The sequence below is a fragment of the Photinus pyralis genome, unplaced genomic scaffold (genome assembly GCF_008802855.1).
Source record: "Photinus pyralis isolate 1611_PpyrPB1 unplaced genomic scaffold, Ppyr1.3 Ppyr1.4_LG2, whole genome shotgun sequence".
Classification (NCBI taxonomy): Eukaryota; Metazoa; Arthropoda; class Insecta; order Coleoptera; family Lampyridae; genus Photinus; species Photinus pyralis.
This window is the reverse complement of record NW_022170403.1, coordinates 36,397,693-36,415,327: the sequence shown is the minus strand read 5'-3', so window position 1 is coordinate 36,415,327 and position 17,635 is coordinate 36,397,693. Positions and strand designations below refer to the sequence as shown.

The 17,635-nt window shown below is 38.4% G+C and overlaps 1 protein-coding gene across 1 annotated transcript; it reads left to right on the top strand.

Annotated features, from left to right (window-relative positions):
- The first annotated feature begins 9,795 nt into the window (after positions 1-9,795).
- LOC116162777 lies at positions 9,796-14,510 on the top strand. Its single transcript, XM_031476478.1, has 8 exons — positions 9,796-10,187; positions 10,236-10,338; positions 10,388-10,437; positions 13,078-13,330; positions 13,383-13,435; positions 13,520-13,772; positions 13,820-13,875; positions 13,925-14,510. The coding sequence occupies exons 1-8, from the start codon at positions 10,091-10,093 to the stop codon at positions 14,437-14,439; spliced, it is 1,380 nt and encodes a 459-aa protein (XP_031332338.1). The 5' UTR covers positions 9,796-10,090; the 3' UTR covers positions 14,440-14,510.
- Positions 14,511-17,635: the final 3,125 nt, after the last annotated feature.

Genomic DNA, 17,635 nt, shown 5'->3' with positions numbered 1-17,635 from the left:
GAACTGCCGCGCACCACGAATCAGAAAGTAACAGATACAGCGAACCATCAAACTGTATTCGGTACTTCCCTCGCGGAATAGTTACGGATCAGTCGGGCAGAGCAACATCGTACTGATAATCAACTCCTCGTGAATACAGAAATAAATACTTAAAAGAATAAAACAATGGGTGGATTATCACAATGTATACTGTCAGATGGTGGTGCCTAGCGCCGATACAACGCGATTCATTTGATTGCGTCAGCTCCTGAAGAAAAATCCTCATAAGCCCTACGTGGCTTTCATTGTTACCCAAGTTGTGACACATCGTCTTTTTTAATTCTATTGGTAAGAAGAAGACAGCTATGACTTGATGTATGGCTTGAAACGTAGGAGAAATCCACTACGAAAGTACAAAACTATTTACTTTGAACAAAAAATAAATTAGTGTGGTTCTTCCGTCGCCGGTGAGTTGTACAAAAATTATGCTATTAATATTTTCATCTCTATCTAGCTCATGCAAAGAAAGAGACATGAGTTTTGCAGTGGGCGGTTACCTGCGACTGTTATACTAAACGACGTTAAGCAGACCCGACGAACTTCGTACCGCCTATCAGTCTATGTCTCTCTCCCGGATGGAGCATAAGCTCGGTTTCGACGACTGCGCCGCCTCACCTCGTTCGAATTTTTCGCGCCTGGAATGGTGCATAAGCTCGGTTTCGGTGGCGACGGCCCCTCACTTCGCGTAATTTTACTAAGTCGCAAACCTTCGCGAGCATACGTCCTAACGTTCTTCAAAGTTTCATCGCAATCGGATGGTCGGTTTCGGCGGATGATCCTGGTCAAAAAGAACCCCCACGCGGAAAATAATTGTGGATGTTGCATTTGTCAATTTCATCAACCCCGAAAACGACAACCCCCAAGCCGGGCACTGCGATCGTGACTTACCCTATTGTTTACAGTTGGAAACTCTGCGGGGGAAAACTACAAACAGAGCCAAGTCGAAATGACGGATGTTTCGCGAGACTTTGGAATCTCGGTAGCAATCGACTCCTACGTTCTGTAATCGGTTCCTTTATGTGTTGGGTCGTGAGACTTAATCAGGAAGCGAAGAATTTTGGGCGTAAGAAAAGACAAGAACATGTAAAATATATTACGTACAATTTACCAACGAGGCGATACCAGGGAAACCTTCTTCGGGACAAAAACCCCGGCATAGCTCCACACAAATACATGAAATGAATCAACTATGGCAACAAAACGCACAAAAAAATACACAAATAAAACATCGGAAATTGTACGATAAAAATCAGGGAAACGGATTTATTTATTTATTTACAATTCTTTTGGACAATTCACAATATTGTATAGGTGTCACAATATTGTATAGTATGAGTATATAACAAACAATTATCAAATGCAATTAAATTAAAAAAATATATTGTGTAATGTCAGAAAAAAAATAAATAGAAGCTAAAAACAAGAGACATCACAAATATAGGTAGAAAACAAGATACATAAATCAAATCAAGTACAAAACACACCTATGATCAATTTAGGCAAATATTAAAAGAGCGTGGCTATACCCCATCCTCGGCTTCAATTAATTTAACACGAAAAAGTACATGTGGGACCGCCAGTAGTGAGTATTCGTGTTATAATCCATTATCGCCCATAACATATACATATTATAAATAGAGAAAATGTTAATTAGGGGACCCCCCTCTCGTATATTGCTAAGACCCAAGAGAAAATAGGCGCCATTTTCAATTCTAATAGACGTAAGTTCCGCCAATATAGGTCTAGGGAACATGTGTAGGAAGAAGCACAATACCAAACCAATACGAATTGCCGTCTGTACCCGCGTGCCGCCCCACCATCTGAATGTGAATATTTTGATGGCATTTTCTATGTTACCACATTTTATACTGTTTACAAAAGAGAGTTTAATCATAGAGCTATTCGCGATTCAGATTAACAGTGGGACCTCTGGTGGCAGCACATTGTATTTAATACAGGTAGGAAACGACCGCTGTTTTGGATATTTACAATTGTCAAAACAATCAATGTTGTAGTGTATACGACTGTATACTTTGCAAAAATTTCATTTGCAAATCAAAAGATTAGTGTATTTAACCCCCAGGTTCTACGCTAACTGATGAAGAGCTTTGATTAGCGTAATCCCGCTCCTGCAAGATGGGTAGCTCGCCCCTGGTTTCGGGGTTTCGAGCCTACAGTTGAATGTTGAAGACAATCACGGAATTAGGTGTCGCAACTCAATTGTGACTACAATTTTTTTCCACCCCGTGACTACTTCATTCACGGTGAAAATTGTTAGTTACAAACAACAAGTCAGTACATACATCAAACGAATCAGTTATTTCCACAAATTAAACTAAAATGATCAAAACATATGAATGTAACTTCAGGGACAAGACCAAAGTAATCAACATCAGTAAACATAAATTAAGCAAGTATTACACCAAAAACGTAAACAATTACAAACAATATAGCATAACGGTATTTAACATTTAACATAATCATTCTGCATTGCGATTAAATCAAGTAAATTTCAAAATCAAAGATTGAAACACAAAAAATATATGCGGCATACAAAATACAAATACGATATAAAGAAATACAAAAATTACTACCTGCATTAAAAAAAAATAAAATAACAAACATTTATGGAGCGACGCGTTCACGACCGCCATTCGAGACAAGATGCAAAAACGTAACCCACATTCCTGCTTTTAGATGGCGCGGGCGGCTTTTCCCCACCTAGAAATTGCATGGTTGCCAACTCTAAAAAATGTATGAATCGTCGTAAGTTGTATATACAGGGTGGAACCGCTCAAGACCTTACAGAGCAAGGATAGTTTAAAACGTCACATTTTATCACGTTACTTTCAAGAATTTTAAATGTGACCAGTGCAATTCTGCAACCAACAATAGGGATAATTTGAGAAATCTTTGTCTAACGCTAATTTTCCAAGGATAATTTTAAGAATCATCGTGTACCACCATAACATTTCCATCGTTTAATTGTGACCAGTGCAATTACATAACAAATAATAGGGGATATAATATACACGGTGTCCATTTTTCGAGTGCCACTATGGGGATCTCACTTATCTTAAGAGATAGAAAGTTGGTTAAATGGGGGCAAAGTTGCAAATTTCCGTGCTGAATAAGAATCTGAAAAGAAATTTGAAATATCTTCAATACTTTTGAAGATATCACAAAAAAACGAAAATTTCTGATTTTCGTTTTTAATTTTTTTATGATAAACTAGTCGTAGTAGACATTTCTAATTAGCACATTATTCGGACACTTTTTAATGGAGATTTCAAATATGGCATCCTGTTTTTAATTACGTTCAAGATGACGGAGAAACACGTGGCAACTTTAGTTTTTCTTATGGGCGCCATATTGAATTTTGACATTTTGGGATTACGTCTTTTTTTCTCTTTACAACGATATATCACACATAGTGGTTCAGTATCACATTTTTCCTAAAAATACAATTTTTCATTTTTTGAGAGGAGTGCTTTGGAAAAACAAAACGTTCTTTTGTTGTCAACAAAAGTTTGACAGTTTGATCCATCTGTCTGGTTGCAGCGTTGTCAGAGAAGTAGAAATTCGATTTTCATCTCAACCGCTTGCAAAATTGCCTGCTCATATTAATTGGGTCTATCACCATATTGCTGTCTACGTCTTTTAAAAGAACCATATTCGCCCAAGTTTTTATGCAGCAAAGAAAAATACCTCAAACTAGGTTGTTGCCCCTCTGGATAACGCTGCAAGTATGTTGCAGCAGTCATGTGGGCATTTCGGTGAGAAGTGTAGTAAATTTGGATCATATCTCTTTGATCTGCACTTGAAAAAGGCATTTTCGCATTACAACTAGCATAAACCCAAATGACACTACATGAAATAAGTAAACCTTTTGTTCACAACAAAAGAACGTTTTGTTTTTCCAAAGCACTCTTCTCAAAAAATTAAAAATTGTATTTTTAGAAAAAATGTGGTACTGAACCACCATGTGTGATATATCGTTGTAAAGAGAAAAAAAGACGTAATCCCAAAATGTCAAAATTCAATATGGCGCCCATAAGAAAAACTAAAGTTGTCACGTGTTTCTCCGTCATCTTGAAAAAAAGTGTCCGAATAATGTGCTAATTAGAAATGTCTACTACGACTAGTTTATCATAAAAAAATTAAAAACGAAAATCAGAAATTTTCGTTTTTTTGTGATATCTTCAAAAGTATTGAAGATATTTCAAATTTCTTTTCAGATTCTTATTCAGCACGGAAATTTGCAACTTTGCCCCCATTTAACCAACTTTCTATCTCTTAAGATAAGTGAGATCCCCATAGTGGCACTCGAAAAATGGACACCGTGTATATACGTCATTTTTTGACAGTAAGTTTCTACAAAACTTAATTTGTGATCAGTGTAATTTATACGATAAGCGTAACTTAAAGCCTGTTGAAGGCCCAGAACAAGAGAGGGATACTAAATAAATAAGTAATGCCAGAAATAGTAAGCAAATGCCTATTGTTATTTTGTGTCGTGTAATTATCCACGAATAGTAAGTAACGCTGACTTTGTGATGTACCCAAGTCGACAGCTCCCGCGCTAACGAAAGCGGGAAAAACACGAACTCGGAACACCTGCGTAGTAACACAAACCTCGCACTCGACAATGTCCGGAACACCTACGTTGTGGAAGGCCAGGTTGCACTCACTCGTACCCATGCTAATTATCGGAAAGGCGGAACGCAAATAATACGCTTAATTGAAATTGAAACACAAATAAAGTTTATTAAAGAACTGATCAAAAGTGTAAAAAAATGAATCAAAAGGCCGAAAGACATCCTACAAATTTAGACAGAATACATTTAAAGCCAAAAAGTGCCAGGTTCCCCTAGAACTCATCGGACAAAAGAACCGTGCTAAAGAAAATTCCGACTCACTGTTCACAGAGGTGAAATCTAGAGGGAAAATCTGGAGAATGAGAGGTAACATTGGATAACGCTAAACACATTTTACAACACAGCTACAATAGTTATACAAAGAATAATAATCCGAGTAAGTAACTCTTGAATTGGACAGATTGAAATCTGACGTTAGTACAATACAAACTTGATAAGTTAAAGGATGGCCATCACAAGTAGATTTAAAAAGCACCTTCAATCCTTTCTCATGTGTGAAAGATACATTCCGAAGTCTCTTACATAAAGTGCATAAAATAAACATCATTAATTAGCCAGACCTCCTCCAATCTAGCAGGTATCTAAGATCCTGGATACGGTAACCTTAGACTAAAGTTGTCGTTCGAAATACATGCCGCTAAGTATCTTTATCACTCCGGCATGTACCTCTGCAAGGGCGAAACGGTTAATTACACTCAAAAAAGGCTGATTCATACACAAAGAATTGAAGTCGCTAATCAATCCAAATGGGTTCAAAACAAACACATGAAAATTGATAACTGGCCAATCTTCAACAAATCAAACAGGAACCACTTTTACATGAAAGCAAATTACACCAAATTTAAGAATCACTACATTACAACTAGCTGAAGGCAACATAATCTACAATATAAATCAATTACAACTAAGTACATTACCTTTCTGTTACAATGAGCTCCACACTAACTAACTACCCAAAGCAAAGTGAACTCAAAGACAAAAATGAACCTGTGGGAACTCGAAAAGCTAACTCGGCAAAAACTAAATCTATCCACCATTTCCTCCCTATACAGACTACCATTGTTATAATTGCTGACATTGAAGACTGAATACATTGTTGATAATAATAACCTATTGTTTTTTCATGGGAACGCTATTGAATTGTGGCTCGGTATCTGGCAACGGTAGCTTAAACGGTGTCTCAATATACGGTAACGGAACTTCTTGTTTGAAATTTGAAAGCAGACATCTCAGATCGCCCCTTTGGGAAATCGCTGAATGGTGCACATCAGACAGGGGTTTTCCAACATCCAAAGGTTTTTTTATCGAACTCGTACATGTAACAAAAAAAATAATGTATTAATATTGTTCCTATGGTTAAACTGAAAAAAAAAACAAAAGAAATACAACAAAAAAACAAAAATCAGATTATCCTATAAAGATTACAACACTAAAATAAAAACGACTCTAAGTTGAAAAATCAGATTATCATCCTATAAAGAGAAACATCCTAAAATAAAAGCAACTCTAAGTTGAAATCCTTCTAATCTCCGCCCCTACAGTCAAAACACACCTCGATACTTACACATCCACGCCCCTGGCGCTCTAGATTGTAATAGTTAAATTCAAATTATGCACCATCGAAATGTGGGTAGTTTAGACACGGGGTTTTTTTTTTTTTTTTTAAACAGAGTGAAGTTAGCAATGTTAGTAGAAGATGAGAAAAGACGTTGAAAATATGTAGTTGAATTATTTGAATCGAAGACCATCCTACAAGATAGATTAATAAAAGAAGTAATGAAGAAATTGATCTTTGACGGAAGCAGACACCTTCTTATCCCTTCCTGTTGGCATTTCCCGATCCCATGCCGCTAGAACCCCGCACAACGCTGACACTAGGTGGTGGAAAAGGGTAGACTAAATTGCGAACAACCTCTTGGTCATCGGAGTCTTCATCTAAACGAGGTCTCTGAGCAACCACAGCGGAAACAGGTTCCGAGAAGGTTCTTGGCCTCTTATCTCCCGCCACATCCTGACGTTCTAAAAACTTGAGAGCACCATCAACATCCCGAACTGGACAAACGGCCCACAATGCCCTAATACTTTGCGGATACTGACGCATAATATCGGCTACAATCATTTCCTCCGGAATAGGTGGTTGGAAGGCTCGGAACAGGGAAACCTGCTTTAAAAAATACTGCGGCATTGACAACCCTCCCTCTGCAATGAACCGTTTGCTGGTCAATCGAGTTCTCTCAGCGTGTTGTTGATCTATTGACCAAAAATATGCTAGGAAATCACCCTTGAAATGTTCAAAATCTCGCCAACTCTTCCCACGGACACTCATCCAATCCAAAGCGGTTCCTATTAAGCAACCCCGAACAACCTCTAACTTCTCCACTTCATCGAAACGTGCTAAACGAAAATACCTATCAAAACGTTCCAAAAAGATTACTGGGTGAAAACGAACTGGATTAAACAGTGGCTTCTCAACCAAAGGACCAACCAAAGATCGTTTAGCCAAGGACATAGCGACCTCCTTCCACTCGGAAACATTCACTCTATCAATCACCCTAGATGCAGCAGCAATAGGTTGTGGAGTAGAAGAAGCAAGGGGGTTAACAATACACTGACCTGTTGGTGGTTCGCACAATGATGGAGCTATCACGGTGGCTTCTGCGGGAACAGCGCTGGGACTGGCGGTGGCATTGGATCGCGTCAATTGCACCAACGAGTTGAGAAATTCTTGGTTGACCTTCCTCTGATCCCGTACAAACTCCTCTAACGTAGTAGCTTGCCTCTGCACCATCATCTTCAAACAATCCAAATCGGTCATAGGCTCCGTAACAACCTCAACTTCGGTGTCCGCTGGTGGCGTATCAACAAAAGGCATGGGCACATCCATTTCCAACGTTGGGAACCTAAAAACACAGACACGGCAGTAGGTCTGACAAAACAAAACACAAATTAGTAAACAAAATCAAAACACACAAGATTCCTCCTTTCACATAGCAATGGGACAAGGTTATCCTGGTCACGGCACCAAAAATCTGTGATGTACCCAAGTCGACAGCTCCCGCGCTAACGAAAGCGGGAAAAACACGAACTCGGAACACCTGCGTAGTAACACAAACCTCGCACTCGACAATGCCGGAACCCCTACGTTGTGGAAAGCCAGGTTGCACTCACTCGTACCCATGCTAATTATCGGAAAGGCGGAACGCAAATAATACGCTTAATTGAATTTGAAACACAAATAAAGTTTATTAAAGAACCGATCAAAAGTGTAAAAATGAATCAAAAGGCCGAAAGACATCCTACAAATTTAGACAGAATACATTTAAAGCCAAAAAGTGCCAGGTTCCCCTAGAACTCGTCGGACAAAAGAACCGTGCTAAAGAAAATTCCGACTCACTGTTCACAGAGGTGAAATCTAGAGGGAAAATCTGGAGAATGAGAGGTAACATTGGATAACGCTAAACACATTTTACAACACAGCTACAATAGTTATACAAAGAATAATAATCCGAGTAAGTAATTCTTGAATTGGACAGATTGAAATATGACGTTAGTGCAATACAAACATGATAAGTTAAAGGGTGGCCGTCACAAGTAGATTTAAAAGGCACCTTCAATCTTTTCTCAGGTGTGAAAGATACATTCCGAAGTCTCTTACATAAAGTGCATAAAATAAACATAATTAATTAGCCAGACCTCCTCCAATCTAGCAGGTATCTAAGATCCTGGATACGGTAACCTTAGACTAAAGTTGTCGTTCGAAATACATGCCGCTAAGTATCTTTATCACTCCGGCATGTACCTCTGCAAGGGCGAAACGGTTAATTACACTCAAAAAAGGCTGATTCATACACAAAGAATTGAAGTCGCTAATCAATCTAAATGGGTTCAAAACAAACACATGAAAATTGATAACTGGCCAATCTTCAACAAATCAAACAAGAACCACTTTTACATGAAAGCAAATTACACCAAATTCAAGAATCACTTTACCCTGCATTACAACTAGCTGAAGGCAACATAATCTACAATATAAATCAATTACAACTAAGTACATTACCTTTCTGTTACAATGAACACCACACTAACTGACTACCCAAAGCAAAGTGAACTCAAAGAAAAAAATGAACCTGTGGGAACTCGAAAAGCTAACTCGGCAAAAACTAAATCTATCCACCATTTCCTCCCTATACAGACTACTATTGTTATAATTGCTGACATTGAAGACTGAATACATTGTTGAATAATAAACCTATTGTTTTTTCATGGGAACGCTATTGAATTGTGGCTCGGTATCTGGCAACGGTAGCTTAAACGGTGTCTCAATATACGGTAACGGAACTTCTTGTTTGAAATTTGAAAGCAGACATCTCAACTTAAAGCATAATCGACGTAAGGGAATGTCGGCCAGTTGTTATACAGTTGTACGAGTGCGCTAGATATTGAATGATAAATTGTGATGTCTAGGACAAAAACCCCTATCCCCGCACATGAACCCCCGGATTAGGTACTATAATCCCCGAACAATTTAATACATACCTATATGCATTCCCGGAAAATTAATAATAATAACCTTGAGGAGTTGGATATTCAATGCCTTAACCTTCAAATAACCTACCTAGTGTCGAGCACTGTTGGGTGTCGCGTTCCCTTTGAATTCCTTAAGAATTTTTGTATGGTTTGCTTTAGAAACAAAAATCCACACGGAAGTGTAAACCATCAAACTGTAGAAAATGCCATGGGGGTTTGTTGTCTCTCTGGGGGGTTCATATAGAAAGGTTTTTGCCCGGGGAGATTTTGGTCGGAGGTTATTGTCCTGTACCGGATCTTTATTTGTAATTAGAAAATTAAGTTAATTGCGTGTTCAAGCTGATTCAAGACAGCTTCGAGTTTTTAAGAAAAATGCCTTCAGGTAGCATAGGATTAAGGGGTTATATTTTCAAGTCTCAAAAACGGCATTAGTAACCTACTCCCATCACCATTCACTCGCTACAGTAGCGCCTCTAGTGTTAATCTGAATCGCGAATGTGCTAAAATTGTCTCATTTTTGTAACGTCCTGTATAAGCAATCTTTCCACTGCGCACTTCTATTCGTACACTATCGGTGACATACGCCAACTCCATGAATCAGTGTAGTGCAGATTCTCTTGTTTTGTCTAAGTGCGGGTGCAAGTGTTTTGTAATATTTTCGTTGTATCCAGTGCAGTGCACAAAAGTGTGAACAACAATTACCGACTTTGCGTGCTTTTTCGGTGCTCCAAGATAAACGCCCCGATGCAGCAAAACTGCGAAAAGTACACCACCTTCAGCTGCAGTGGAGGCTGTAAATGCGCACTGGGTGCGTGTCCTGCAAGTGGCGGTAAACAATTTTAAACTTGCCCTTGTATGCCTCAATTATGGACTGTGACGAAACTAATTCCTCCGTGGTCTTTTACATTAACGGGGAATGTGTCAAGATCGAATCCGACTTGGAGGACATCGTAAAATTAAAAGGTACGCTAATCGCCGACTTATCGGGTGTCTTTTGAAGTGACTTTGCAGAGAGCGATACCTTCGCCGCAAACTACATTAAAATGATGGTCGACAACAACTTTATCGAAATTCCCGAGCTCAAAAGCATCGAACGACTTTACGAGGATGGCAGGTATGAAGTATCGTCTACGAATAACCATGTCGCTATATACCTGTTTTAGCATCTCCGACATATATAATTCCCAAAAAGAGCCAGAGGTCCTAAAGGCAGGTAAGGCATTTATTAGGGAATGGGTAGAGTGTGTTCTGTATTGTAATGCCACTCAGTGTACACCTAACCTAACAATTTCTTGTAAATTTAGATACAGGGTGTTTCAGAACGAACTGAACAGTGGTAAACAATAACTCTGTAATCACTCTACCAAAAACGATAAAAAATAGTCTCATTTAATCGATGTAGTGCAATTCACTATTGTCTTTTTGAATGGGTATACTGATTTAGAGAGAGGGCGAAATTGTCCCCTCCAAAATTCGTTGTTTTGCAATGCACCAAGCACATTATTTAATCTTCGCTCCAAAACTTTGCCAAGGCTTTCCCTAGGCTTTTGAGTTACATTAGCACGCACGTTTGAGTCTGGGTTTGCAGTATGGAGGTTTATTTGTAGGTATAGTAGGTTTCTCTCTCTTTCTACCTTGACCTATACGCAAGATCAAGAATGAGACGAAATTCAGTTTCAAGTGGACTAGTTCCAAGTGACTGTTCTTCTCTCGCGTTTCCTTTTCCCTCTTTCTCTCGCAAATTATACAGAGTGGAAATTTTGTCTGGACCAGTGAACATATCTCGCAAAAATTTTTTTAAAGAAGGTTTTTATGGAATCCAAACTTTGCTACATAGGTAGTTTAAAGCTGTAGTCAGTGACGTGAGGCAAGTTAAACTTGGAACATATATTTTTTAATAGCAACCACTATTTTTTTTCAATTTCTCTCCTCTCTCTGCGCCTCTCTGCAAAATTTTTGAATATTCAGTGGCCCAGACAAAATGTTCACCCTTTATAAAATGTTCCAGGGAAGTCCATGACTATGTAATGACCTCGCTCTCTGTCCTATTGTTCCTCCTTGTTCTTATAACATTCTCCCAATGGATCTTAATTTATGACATCTTAATTCTGCTTAGGAAAGGATTTGCCCAAGGGTCCTTCTCTTCCTCCCGTTGCACAGCGTCCCCTCGATTCTTTCTTTTATCTAAAAGGATCTCGTCAAAAATGTTCTTTCCCTTCTTCTTCCCCTTCACTTTCTTTCCTTTATTGTCTTTCTATCTCTACTGAAACTTTTCCGTATTCCTCTCATTCTATTTCTGGAACTAGTTTTATCCTTCATGGTACTCTAATGAAAGGTCTCAACGAAAGGAATTAATTTCTACCAACCATAGCCCTCCTCGACCTCTTATCGTGATCGGGTATATTCCCATACACCTCAAGAACGGATTGTCGGAAGAGGGTACTCACAAAGGGCGATTGACACGTCTGCAAGAAATATATTCATTGGTCATGTCAAAACAAAATATATTTCGGTTAAAAAAATTCGCTTTATCTGCACAACTTATACTTGTTTTTTTTTGGAAGAACATTTTCAAGTGAGATTCTTAACTTTCATTTAGTGGCTTTTGAATGGTCGATTCTCTCTTCTTCTTCACATTTTTTGCTCTTCTTCTTCTCTAACTCTGCCTTCCTAATGAAGAACCACGCGCTAATTTTGGTCTGATGGCATTTACAATTCTGTTTCTCACACTTTGTGATTTCATAAATTGTTCCAAACATCTCCGAGTCTTTCCTTCTTCAGCCCTTGTCTTTTGAAGTTTGAACCTTTCTTTTCCCCTCTCCCTCTTTAATTTCCTTTCCTCCAAATCTGCATGCATCCTTAATTTCAAATTACTTTACTTTACAAAGTCCTTCCCAAGGATTATTCACCAGTCGTTTCCAATTACATTTGTGCCCCTCTCCCCGCCTTTCCATCTTATTCCTCATTCCCTTTCTCTCCTCACTAACTTTTTGTTATACTCCTTCAATTTTACTAAGACCGCCCACAAAACTGCGCTAATAGCTTAAATCGGCCATCTTTAATCATTAGCTAATCAACTTCGACTAGTTCAATAAATCACACACACCTAAATGCCGATCGTTTAACATTGCACGATGCTCCCCCAATATCATTATGCGTCATCCTGATTTAGTTGTGTTAGTAACGTAAACGGCATTAAGATTGTGTTATCGCCCGTCAGACTGACGCTGATATCTCTCCCCGGGCCATTAACCGTTCTTGACGAATTCAGTAGCCATTGAGTCACCAAATTCATTGTGAATCAGTGAATCCCTTCCCCGAAAAAAAATTGTCTTAGATCGTCCCGAAAAATTTTTCTTATAGAACGTGGCCTGTAGAATCCATAATTTCAAACAGCTCCAAGATTGGGCTACTAGTTCAAAAGTTACAGCCCTTTGAATTTTCTTTCGAAATTGGTTTCTAGTCTATAACTTTTGATTGAAAAATCTAATCGAAAAAGTACGATTTGTTTTGGATTCTACGCACCAAAATTAATAAGAAAAAGTGTTTTCCCGAGAAATTTTGGTGCAGTCGATTTTTGGAAAAAAGGAAGGTTATACACTGCGTTTTTTTTGCCCCGAAAAAAAAATTGTCTCAGATCGTCCCGGAAAAAAATTTTTCTTATAGAACGTGGCCTGTAGAATCCATAATTTCAAACAGTTCCAAGATTGGGCTACTAGTTCAAAAGTTACAGCCCTTCACCCCTGGATCCTTCAGCCCTAAATCCATTTAGAAGGGTTGGTAGGGTTCCCAGGCCCCAAAGCATCCATTTTGATCAAATACCGAAGATGTACTATAATATGGATTTCTTTAGAATCGGAATGGGGCGCACCGGAAACGGAACTATTGTTAAATAAATACAACCACTACATACGCCGTGTTGGGTTGTTGGACATATTCAAGACGAAAAAGAAAATGTGGATGCAAATAGCCGAGGACATAAAGGCCGCCTTGAAGATATCGAAGACCGAGACGCAATGCGAGAATCGTTACAAGACGATCATGAAGAGGAAGAAGAAGGTGGGCGGTGTCAGGTTTAGAGTGAACAGGGTTAGTGAGGAGGAGGGGTAAGATCAATTGGAAATCGGACACTATATCTGCATTGTGTCTTTCTTTAAGCTCGTGCGATATTTTGGAATCTATTGATGACACAATGGAGATCGTAAGAACAGGTAGGTCGAATTATGAGGAGACGTTGGGAAGCTGCCTTATTCGCAATTGCTATTCCCCCTCCTACTGAATTTATCTAAATGTAGATTGGAGTGATCCAGAAACAAAACTGTTACTGCACAAGTATGAGCAGCATTCGCCGATGGTTGGACCGATGAACAAGTTTAAGACGTGCAAGCAGATGTGGATCAAAATATCCGAAGATATAAACCACATACTGGGGGTTGCGAGAACGGAGACCCAATGCGAAAACCGCTTCAAAGCGGTTATGAAAAAGGTCGAGGATCCTCTATGTTGCGATGTTCCCGAAGTGAAACTTAGAGCAGTGGAGGATAGCAGGTACGGTAAAAGGCTTGTGACTCGCGACTTTTGTAACCTCATTTTAGGGCTTGCGCCGTTTCCCAATCTGTTGATGACGCGGAACTAGACGCAACTAAATCAGGTAGGGTATCTCTACTATTCCAGAAGTACCTGTAATTGTTTGCGTGTAGATTTAGAATGGGGCGGTCCCGAAACGAAACTGTTGCTCGATAAGTACGAGCAGTATGTATTTATGGTTGGATCGAGGTTCAAAACGAAAAAGAAAATGTGGGCGAAAATATCGGAGGACCTAAAGCAAATCCTGAATGTATCCAAAACGGATGCCCAATGCGAAAATCGCTACAAAACGATTCTGAGACGGAAAAGGCGGGTGGATCATAACTATCACCGAGCTGTCGATTTACGCGACGACGTCAAATTCGAACAGGAACTGTGCAAGATCGTCTTAAGCGAGGAGGACTCCGAATCGGAACCGGTAAGATGCGTTTGTGCTTCTAAGAAAATCCGCAACGATCCGCAAAGAGGTAGAAATCGAAGAAAAAGAAGGTGGGTGGTGCCCGACGCCGGAACAAGCAAGATGCGGGCACTTATGGCATTTCAAAAGAGAATGGAAGTAAATAGAGAGCGTCGGCATAGGGAAAAGATGCAAATGATGGAACAATTACTTCAAGTGCTCAAAAGTTAGTCTTAGTTTACATGTTTCAACTGTCATCTTCAAACATTGTTATAAATGCAAATAATAAATATTTTAAAGTATGCTTTTGTTTTATTTGCTTAACCGTTATAGAGAGTAACTTCAATATTTGAAAAGGTGAGAACGACACTAAAAGAAATTTGATTCGGCTCAACGGACCAATACCTTGATGCGCTCTTTGTAAGTAAATATTATACACGTGGTAAACATGTGGAAATCAGCGCTTATTTTTCTTGATTTTGATGGAGGCACAAATGGGCGACCTAGGCCTGAGTTCTGGCTTTTGAGTATTCCAATAAGCAGGATTTTTGTGTATTCTTATCGATAAACATAACACAAATTTGTTTCATGCAAGTAATTCTCAAAAGTCGGTTCCTTCAGGAATATTAAAATTGCTTCGAACACAATCGACTATTACTTTATACAAATCAATAAATTTAAAATAACTTACAGTTACTGACGTGGTAACAATGAGTCTTATCTCGTATCTCGGAAACGAATTGCTTCGATGGTACAATTGAACTTTTACAGTACCCTGGTAACTTTATTTTTAAATACAAAGTTTGGGAGAAGAAATGTACTTTTCATTTACGATTCAATTCTATATTACCTACTGGATTGATCTTTTAACCGATATTTCGGAGTGGAAACGCATAATTTTGGATTTCCATAATATTTCGCAAGAAAAATTAATTTGTGAATTTAGTCATTTAGAGATTAGAAAGACACTCGCAAATATTTCTACCATACTGGCAGAACTACCCACCATGTCAACTGAAACCAAACGGCTGTGTTTTAACTGGACCCAATTACACGAAGTACGAAGTTCGTTGACATACTTCATTCTATCAATATTGGCCTACCTTTTTCGAGATTTATACCTGGAGATGTATCCATTTGTTTCGGAAACCCAATCGCAAGTAATTTTTATGAAACGGAGGACATTATGTCCTTCCGATTTGTAATGGTCCTAGGGGTCTATCAGGTCGACACTAAAAACGTTAACTTACCCTATACTTATACCGTTGGCAACTCTGGGAAAAAAACTACGAACACAGCCACCTACCTTTCAAGTCGAAACGATGGACGTTTTGCGGCACTTTTGAATTTGTGTAATTGGTTCTGTACGTGTTGGGACGTGAGACTTAATCCAGAAGGGAGTTAAATAAAAGACAGAATGTTGTGCGTAAGAAATGACAAGAACAAATAAATATCTTACGCACACAACAAACCCATACCAGGGAAACCTTCTACGGGACAAAAACCCCGGCATAGACCACACAAATACATGAAATAAATCACCTACAGCATCGAAATGCAAAAGAAAATTCACATAAATACAACATCTCAAATTGTATGACAAAAAAACAGATCAAATCAAATGCTATTAAACAAGTTCATAAAAACAAAATACACAAGACGTCACAAATGCAGTAGAAAACATGATAAATCAATGTAGTACAAAAACACATCAAAATACATGTACAAACAATTGAGATAACACAACTCGTAGAATAATAAATTGCATGTACATAGGAAACATCAAAATAGTGTGGCTCTACTCCAGCCTTCATTAACATAATTTTATATAACACGAAAAGTACCTGTGTGTTGCTAATAGCAAGTATTCATGTGGAAGTCGATCATAGCTCAAGCAAAACATATTTTAAATAGAAGAAATGTTAATTCGAAGACCCCTTCTTAATGTGCGAGACAGAGAAATGAGACGAGCAGGTAACAGATACAGCGAACAATCAAACTGTATTAGGTACTTCCCTCACGGAATAGTTACGAATCAATCGAGCAGAGCAACATCGCACTGACAATCAACTCCTCGTGCAGTTTATGAAAAATCAGCAAAATGTAAATAATATCATATTGTGACAAGAACTTTGAGAGGTTTCACCCTGTATATATACCTACTGTAATACCTGTAAAGGTATCAATTAAAGAACCTCTTAGTTTGGATACTTTATTAGAATTGATTCACTTAGGTGACAATCACCTATGCAGGAAAGTGCAAGTACATAGTTAATTTTATAATAATGAATAACATCACTACAATACCTCCCCCCCCTCCAAGGTTCTACGCTAACTTCACACTACAAGAACACAGAAATAAAGCCAACCCGGCAACGTTTAAAAATTGCCACCAGAATGATTATTCCCTCCAAAACTAAACAAGATCTCGCTTAAATTTGGAAAGTGGCACGTGATCAAACATCTAAGGCAGGGCCCCCTTACGTTAGTTGTAAACAACGCTTTGACCTGAAGTACAGTAGGGAAGGAACGTAAAATAAAAACACTGTAATTGTGAAACGTTTGTTTAATGATGATCGTTCTTATTAAGATTGTGAAAGCTCGAAAATTTAGTTGACGTTTGTTCAAAGCAAGAAAAATTACATGAACTTGTAGGCAAATACCACTATCGGCAAAAATATGTGGAACTTAGCGAATCGTAACTCATTTATCGCACATAGATTCTAAACCGAAGAGTTTTTGATTAGCGTAATCTCGCTCCGGCAAGATAGATAACTCGTCCCTGGTTTAAGGGCGTTAGCTTCAATGGTTACAGTTTACTTACAAACAACAAGTCAGTACACACACAAACAACTCTGTAATTTCCACATATTAAAATAAAATGATCAAAATTTATCTGAATGTTACTTCTGGCCAAGACCATGTAATCAAAACAAACATAAATTAAGCAAGCGTTACACCAAAAACGTAAACGATTACACAATAGGATAACAGTATCAAATATGTAATTCTGCATTAAGGTTAAATCAAGTCAATTTCAAAAACAAAGATTAAATAAAAATATAAAATGCTGCATACAAAAAATACGATATAAAGAAATGCAAAGATTACTACCTGCAAAATATTGGAGTTATGTTGCAATTTAGTAAAAAAAATCGCATTCACAACCAAATATTTTTGGATTCTCTCAATTTTCTGAAGTACCCTACCGAGATGTGATCACCTGCTTTCAAAAGGGGAAAATAATAGCATTGCAGTGTACTTAACCCCCAGGTTCTACGCTAACTTCACACTATAAGAACACGGAAATAAAGCCAACCCGGCAACGTTTAAAAAAATGGCCACCCTAATGACTATTCCCTCCAAAATTAAACAAGATTCCACTTTAATTTGAAAAGTGGCACGTGATCAAACATCTAAGGAAGGG